This window comes from Vicia villosa, unplaced genomic scaffold (assembly GCF_029867415.1).
Source record: "Vicia villosa cultivar HV-30 ecotype Madison, WI unplaced genomic scaffold, Vvil1.0 ctg.000888F_1_1, whole genome shotgun sequence".
Taxonomy (NCBI): domain Eukaryota; kingdom Viridiplantae; phylum Streptophyta; class Magnoliopsida; order Fabales; family Fabaceae; genus Vicia; species Vicia villosa.
Window position 1 is genome coordinate 587769 of NW_026705399.1, and position 8642 is coordinate 596410.

Sequence of the window (8642 nt, forward strand, 5' to 3'; positions counted from 1 at the left end):
TTTAAAATTAAATAATAATTATATATTATTTAATTTAATAATAATTCACAATGTATTAATCTTAAGAATCAAAAGTTACTTTTCTAAAAGATTAAACCAAATCTTACCATTAATAAAATTAAAATGATGCATACTTTTTTTTCTTCATTCATTTATATTTATAACCTTTCACTCAAAAGAAGTTTATTTGTAAAAGAAATTTATCACAATATATTAATCTTAAGAATCAAAAGTTACTTTTATAAAAAATTAAACCAAATTTTACAATTAATAAAATTAAAACCATGTTTACTTTTTTTCCCATCCATTTATTACCTTTCATTTTCATAATACACTTTCCCTCATCTTTTTTAGGTTCAAGATAAATAAATTGTAATATAACACTTGAAAACTTGTAAAGAATAAAATAAAACATTCAACCACACTAATGATAAAGATGTGGATAAAGAATCATCCACTAATTCATGTAAAACACACGCACACGCACATAAACAATAATTTATTTTTCTTGCTAGAAATAAAATACCTAACAAAAATTTTTTTTTAAAAAGAAACAATATATTTTCTTTCCACGAAAAGTAAATAAACTAAATCAGAGTCCAATAAATGAAAATATTCTCGAAAAGAAAGAATAAAAAATTAATAAAAATAGAAAAACCAGCGAAGCGGAACCATGGTTAGAAAAACAAACCACGGTAAAAATAAATAGTTATTTAATTCGGAAAGAAAAGCATCAAAATTTTATCCAATCCAATCCAATCCAATAAATAATAATAATTAATAATAATTAAAAATTAAAAACTATATCCATTCCATCGAGTGCCTTATTCTTCATTGACCCTAAAATTTATATAAATTATAATAAAACCAAAAATCTTGCAGTTGCCGTTCTCATTTTGTTCTTTCATTCTCCAAAACTCAAATATCTCTCTCTCTAAAAACTTTCTCTCTCTAAAACTTTCTCTCTCATCACTACGCGTTTCCACCGGAATCTCGCTGTAACTGTCGCCGCCGGTAAGTTCTTCATCACAGCTATCAACTGAATCCCGAGTTCTCACTACTGAACTATATTTTTTTTTTGTGTTTTTGTTTCTGATCCGTTCTTTGAATTGAAGTGTTTGGCGTTATTTTTTTTCTTTTTTGTTGTTAATTTTGCTGTTTTTTGTTGTTTTTGTAACTGTTTGCTATCGATCGTTTCGTTTTGTGTGTAATTTTTGTGGATACTAGTTGTGTTGTGTGAGTTTGGTTCTCAGAAGAAAATTGTGTTAAACGGCATCGTCGTTTACTTGGAGTTTTGGAGTTTTGTAATGCGAGTTATAGCTTCAATTTGTTTATGTATGAGTTTTTGGAGTTTTGATATGTTTGATTTGTTTTTGTATTTTTTTTTTCATCGTGTTGGGATCTAACAGTTGCAGGCACTTTTTTTATGCTTTTTGTACTGTTTTTGTTAATTGGTTATACTTTGTGAATTTTTTTTTTTTGTGATTTTTTTGTTTGGGAAGTTATAGTTGAGATGATTTAAAGTGGAACGAGTTTTATTTGGTTTTCGTTTAGATAAGTTTATGTTGGGGTTGATTGGGGGTGAAGCTCTTTTTACAGCAAGAAAGTGGTAGGGTATGATTGATTAATGTACATGGATTGGAATTTTTGGACCATTGTGATTTTTTTGGATATGGTGATTATCATATTTGTTTATATTGAATAAAAGGTTTCTTTTTTGGTGATTTTATATGTTGTATTACAAACGAAAGTGATGGGTGAACTTGACTCAATGTTTCTTACACCCTTTATGCTGCTGGGAATTATTCTCCTTTGCTGTTTGACAGCAGTAATGTGTGGGGAGTTGAATCTGTTTGTAATTTATAGTTAGCCTAACTACCTATTGTGGAGAGGAAAAGTGACACTATCAATCGGGTTCAAAGTGAGTCAATCTTTTTGGTTTGTGTTGGTTCATGTTTTGGGATAATCAATTGGATAGAAGCAAATTGTCATGTAAAAATATTTATGTCAACATTAAAGAGGTCTTCTTCTTTTACCTGATATTCATTTGGTACTGTGTTTTACAAAATGTTAGAAAATAAGGATGTGGCTTCATATATGTTAAGTTTTGGTAGTTGTTCACATTTTTGTTTTTCTTTTTTGGCCTAATTTTTGCTGTTTCACTAGTTAAGTTTCTTTCTTTAAGTTTGGGAGCCTTGAAAGAAATGAATGCATGATAATTGCTTGTACAACAATTTTGTCTAGTCATCAGCAATGATAATGAGCTCAGTTAATGTTTTCCGAATTCTTTCTCCAGATAAATTTACATGTTTTCGAGATAGTATTCCTGGTTGACCTACTATTGCTTATTTGTATCATATGTTTTCTTCTATTTTCACCCCCTGGTGCTATTTGTTTTAGAATCCATTCATATGAACTGCTTTGATTACTAAATATGCACTAATAGCATTTGACTAGGTAGTTTGATTAACCAACAATATGAGAACCATGCTAGTGTATATGCCTGAAATGAATTATGAGATTTATTTCGAATATATATTATATATGCAGTATCTGTCAAATCTTTACATGGGGTCCCGTGACATATTATTCATTGGATGTCTGTTGTAACTGTTGTGTTTATTTATTTATTTGTATGAATTGACAGAAAGAAGATATTGAAGAAAGGTCCAAGTGACAAGTAATGGCATCAAGATCCTATGCTAATCTCTTAGATTTAGCTGGTGGAGGAGACTTGCTTGATATTCCTCACACCCCAAGAACTCTTCCAAGGGTTATGACTGTTCCTGGAATTATTTCTGACCTGGATGGTGAATCAGACGTTAGTTCCTCTGGATGTCGGGAGCGGAAAATCATTGTGGCAAACATGTTGCCTCTGCAGGCTAAAAGAGATATTGATACTGCTAAATGGTGTTTCAGTTGGGATGAAGATTCAATTCTATTACAATTAAAAGATGGTTTTTCTTCTGATACTGAGGTGATCTATGTGGGTTCTCTCAAAGCTGAGATAGATGCTAGTGAGCAGGATGAAGTTGCTCAGAGATTACTGGATGATTTTAATTGTGTGCCTACCTTTCTACCACATGATCTGCAGAAAAAGTTCTATCTTGGTTTTTGTAAGCAGCAGCTCTGGCCCCTGTTCCATTATATGCTACCCATATGCTCAGATCACGGTGATCGCTTCGACCGTGTGCTTTGGCAAGCTTATGTTTCTGCAAACAAAATATTTGCTGACAAAGTCATGGAAGTGATTAATCCTGATGATGATTTTGTTTGGGTTCATGATTATCACTTGATGGTTTTGCCTACTTTCTTGAGGAAACGATTTAATAGAGTTAAACTTGGATTCTTTCTTCACAGTCCTTTCCCATCTTCTGAAATTTACCGAACTTTGCCTGTAAGGGATGAAATTCTCAAGGGATTGTTGAATTCAGATTTAATTGGTTTTCATACATTTGATTATGCTCGCCACTTTCTTTCATGCTGCAGTAGAATGCTAGGCCTGGATTATGAATCTAAGCGAGGGCATATAGGACTTGATTACTTTGGCCGCACTATATTTATCAAAATTTTGCCCGTAGGCATTCATATGGGTAGGCTTGATTCTGTATTAAATCTTCCTTCTACATCCACTAAGCTAAAAGAGATCCAGGAAGAGTTTAAGGATAGAAAAGTTATTCTTGGGGTTGACGACATGGATATTTTTAAGGGTATCAATCTGAAATTTCTAGCAGTGGAGCAGCTGCTGCAGCAGAATCCAGATTTGCAGGGAAAAGTTGTCCTTGTTCAAATTGTAAATCCCGCAAGGGGTTCAGGGAAGGATGTTCAGGAAGCAAAGAAGGAAGCATATTTAATTGCTCAGAGGATCAATGCTAATTATGGTTCTAGTCATTATCAACCAGTCATTATCATTGACCGCCCTGTTCCTCGCTTTGAGAAGAGTGCCTATTATGCTGTAGCCGAGTGCTGCATTGTCAATGCTGTGAGAGATGGGATGAACTTAGTCCCATACAAATATATTGTCTGCAGACAGGGAACTGCAAAGCTGGATGAAGCTATGGGTAGGCAGAGTGATTCTCCTCGTACAAGCATGCTTGTTGTATCCGAGTTCATTGGCTGTTCACCTTCTCTGAGTGGGGCTATCAGGGTCAATCCCTGGGATATAGATGCAGTTGCTGATGCTCTGAATTTGGCTCTCACCATGAGAGATTCGGAGAAAAAGTTGCGCCATGAGAAACACTATCGTTATGTAAGTTCTCACGATGTGGCATATTGGGCACGCAGTTTTATGCAGGATTTGGAGAGAGCCTGCAAAGATCATTACACTAAAAGGTGCTGGGGAATTGGTTTGGGGTTGGGATTCAGAGTTATTTCTCTTTCTCATGGTTTTAGAAAGCTGTCCATTGACCATATTGTATCAGCTTACAAAAGAACCAAAAGAAGGGCCATCTTTCTTGATTATGATGGCACTATTGTACCACAAACTTCCATTAATAAAACCCCCAGCGCTGAAGTCATATCTGTGCTTAATGCTCTGTGTAATGATAGCAAGAATATTGTATTCATTGTTAGTGGAAGAGCAAGAGATTCTCTGAGTGACTGGTTTGCTTCATGCAAAATGCTGGGACTTGCAGCTGAACATGGGTACTTTCTAAGGTAAGTATTGTTGCAGTTGTTTCTTCCTCTGGCCTTAAAGATAATAGAAAAATTATAATGCTAATGTATTTTACATCTGCAGGTGGAATAGCGACTCCGAATGGGAAACCAGTCACTTGTCTGCGGACCTTGATTGGAAACAGATAGTGGAGCCTGTCATGCAGTCATATACAGAAGCAACTGATGGATCTAATATTGAAATTAAGGAAAGTGCTTTGGTGTGGCATCATCAAGATGCAGACCCTGATTTTGGTTCCTGCCAAGCCAAAGAATTGTTGGATCACTTGGAAAGTGTTCTTGCTAATGAACCGGCACTTGTTAAGAGAGGCCAGCATATTGTTGAAGTTAAGCCACAGGTAGAGTTTTTCATATTCCTTTCCCCTCATCTTCCTCTACTATTTTTTATATTAAATGAAACTCAAAAGCTTGAATTGTTTTGATCAATGTTGTGGATTTACTCTCTGCAGGGAGTGACCAAAGGGTTGGTAGCTGAGAAAGTTCTTTTGAATATGGTTAATGGTGGTAATCCGCCAGATTTCGTGATGTGCATAGGAGATGATAGGTCTGATGAAGACATGTTTGAAAGCATTTTGAGTACAGTCTCGTGCCCATCTTTACCATCCGCCCCAGAGATTTTTGCCTGCACTGTTGGAAGGAAGCCGAGCAAGGCCAAGTATTTTCTTGATGATACTGCCGATGTCGTGAGGTTACTTCAAGGCCTTGCATCCTCATCAAATCCAAAGCCCAAGCATCATCATCATGCCCAATTCCAGGTATCTTTTGAGAGCATAGTTTCATAGGAAGGGCAAAACAGCATTATTGGTTCATTATATGCGTGGATTCTGATCCTGCGAATCAGAAATTTTTGGGTATTATTAATCATTAACCTGACGACAACGAATAGTGCGACTTGGCCATTGTGGATCAGATTCTTTTTGTGCTCCTGAACCGGTTTACATGGCATCGGGAAGGTTGTGGTGTGGTTCATACATGATCTGACATTTATTCTCTTGTACATGGGTAACATCAATTGATATATTTACTGGTGCCGCATTGAGGTTTAGTTGTGCTTTAATTTTTTGGACCAGTTCTGTTGCTTGTACTGAGAGAGGAGCATCAAAACTTCAAACATGTATAGTTTACAGTATTTTGTTACAATACATAATTCTATTCTGGTTTGAAATCTCTTCAATCGTGTGCTTGTCTTTGATGAGAAAAATAAGTATTGGGGAAGTTGCGCTATAGCTATTGTCTAGTAATTCCAAAACGTAAATCCTGCTACATAATGTACTTTTTTAAATTAATTTTACTAATGAAAATAAATTAAGTATAAAATAAAAACATATGATGCCAAGATTATTGTTGTGGCAAACAAAATTTTGAAGAAACTAATTTAAACAGTAAAAACTAGGTAGTTTTTTTTATTTATTTAATATTGACAAAATTACTTGTTTAAAAACTCTTGTCTACGCAATTTTAAGTTGTTAAAATTTTGTTTTCCAGTATATCTTTATTTTAAATTTAATTTATTTTGATTTAGTAAAATAATTTTGGAAAAAATACATCAAAATATTCTATAAAATGATTGGTTAAACTATTAATAAAAAGACATAGTTTGGTAAAATAAACAGATGATAATTAATAATTATTCTTTAAAGATACATAAAAAGGAGAGAGGGGACTAGGCCAAAACCTTCTCAAGGACCAGTAAATCTGTAAAAGTTCATCCTTAATCTATTTTTTTACAAAATCACATCTAATAGCTAGAGGGATGGCATCAAAAAGAGAAAGAGCCGTGCGACCAAGTCCAGCAAAAAAGTTAGCAAAAAATTCAGCACCTTCTCGAAAGATATGAGTAATCACAAAAGACATGTTCCATATAATACTTCTACACTTTAACCACCTATTTCTAAGCTGCCAAGGAACCAAAGTATCCTTTGAAAAAGTTTGGACCACAATAGAAGAATCACTCTCAATCCAAAGCTTCAAACATGCTCTATCTCTAGCTAGCTCAATGACTCTAAAAACGACAGAGAATTCCGAATGTAAGGAATTAGGATCCGAAGTAGACTCGGCAAAAGCTAAAAGAAAGTTGCCGAGAGAGTTTATGAAAATACCGCCACAACCACTAGCATTGTTATCATAAGAACCATCACAATTACATTTAACCCAATCCAAAATAGGGGGCTGCCAAAGGACTGGGGCCCGAGGATAATTCAACGAAATTCGAAAAAATTTAAGAATACGAAATCAGCTATGAAAGAAGAAGCATACATAGAGGAGTTGTTACCGATGAAACGAACCTGAGCCATGATGCTGGAAAAGCAGGCTAACCCGACGGAGATTTATTGAACATTATTACTATTCAACAAGCATTTCTTGCCTTGGAAACACAAGGTTGCACCACCAACTTTTGTATATGATATGAACTATAACTCATTTCCTACAAAAAATAAAAATATATAGTTATATTCTTTTTCACCTTAAATTTTGACCGAATTCATATTCCTCTTCACTATCACATTACCACCGGAAAAAATTACAGAAATATTTCTAAAGAAAATCAACTAAAAAATTTCATCACCAAAAAAAGAAACAGAGCATAAAAAAATCATAAAGTTTCTGGAGGCAATTATCCAGCATCATAGACTCATAGTGTTAACATTCCATTTTAAAAGGTAGTTGACCTAGAACATTTATAGCATGTTTTAAACTTACCAATGATAAATTGGTAAGAATGGTGACTTCTCACCAAATTTTGTAGAGATGAGTGGTCATACCAAAACCATCGTCATTTTTTTTTTTTATAAAAGAACCAACAATAGTCAAAACTGCAATTAAAAAGAACACGACATGAGTATTTTTTTTTTTTATAAAAAATTTAAGACATTAAAGAATTAAAGCACATAAAATTATAGAAAAATCAGAGATCCTAACTAGATCTTTATTCAACAATGAAGAGATGAAGAAATGTGTATATCTATTTCTTTATCTTTACAAGTGGGAGAAGGAAAAGAAAGAAAAAAAGTAAGAAATTATTTATAAAAATAAAGTCTCACCAGCATCGTTAATAGGAGAGTGATAATTTTTACAGGAGGTTTCGTAAAAGACCGGTACGCCACTTTATTGTCAGTCCTATGTTTTGTTAGATAGTCAGCACACACGTTCCCCTATTTCAGAGTGTGAAATATTTGAATTTGATGTACTCTAGAGAGAAGTCCTTTAATGATGTGAATAATCGCGACATAGTGATTTCAAATATTAATAGACTCTGAGATAAGTTTGATAGTAGAGTTGAAGATAAGTTCTCAAATCATACATAAATTATAATATAGCGCCATCACCTCAACATTAAGGATATTGGAATAATTAATATTACTCGCAAAACCATGGACCTAAGTACCATTAGCATTTCAATTCTATCCACAAAAATTCAAGACGCTGGAATTATCGAAGCTACTGCCATTACATTCAAAATTATATTACTACCTTCGTGTGCATTCCACGTGATCGTTTTTGTTGGATGAGACAGATTATGCTTGAGAAAATATTTAACTAACAAATTAGTATGGTGAGTTTTAAAGTATAAGAAGATACCCCTTCATTCGCATGACAAAGATAAAGTCGTCATCGATGTCATGTCTAATCCAATCATATAAATTATTCCCTTGGAAGAATAGTGGGCCCAAGAAGCCAATAGATTTCCAAAAGCGAGTAGCAAATTCACAATCTCTCAGGAAGTGTAAAGTTGTCTCAGCGTTCTAATTGTATCTAGGACATAGATTCCTCTGGAGCATACCACGATAACACAACATCGATCTCGTAGGAAAGGGCTTACATAAAGGCGTCCATAAGGAAATTTTGATCTTTTCAGAAGGAGGAATATGCCACACCCATTTCCAAGTGTTATTATTTCTTGTATTCTGAATAAATTAAAGTCTGTTGAGCCAGTTATAACCATTTCGAGCAGTATAGATACAATCTAA

At 34.1% G+C, this 8642-nt stretch overlaps 1 protein-coding gene across 1 annotated transcript; it reads left to right on the top strand.

The window, feature by feature from the left end:
• Nucleotides 1–856: 856 nt before the first annotated feature.
• On the top strand, nt 857–5839 carry LOC131631956 (probable alpha,alpha-trehalose-phosphate synthase [UDP-forming] 9). Its single transcript, XM_058902720.1, has 4 exons — nt 857–1014; nt 2648–4656; nt 4739–5012; nt 5124–5839. Exons 2-4 carry the CDS (start codon nt 2684–2686, stop codon nt 5454–5456), a joined length of 2580 nt encoding a protein of 859 aa, XP_058758703.1. The 5' UTR covers nt 857–1014; nt 2648–2683; the 3' UTR covers nt 5457–5839.
• Nucleotides 5840–8642: the final 2803 nt, after the last annotated feature.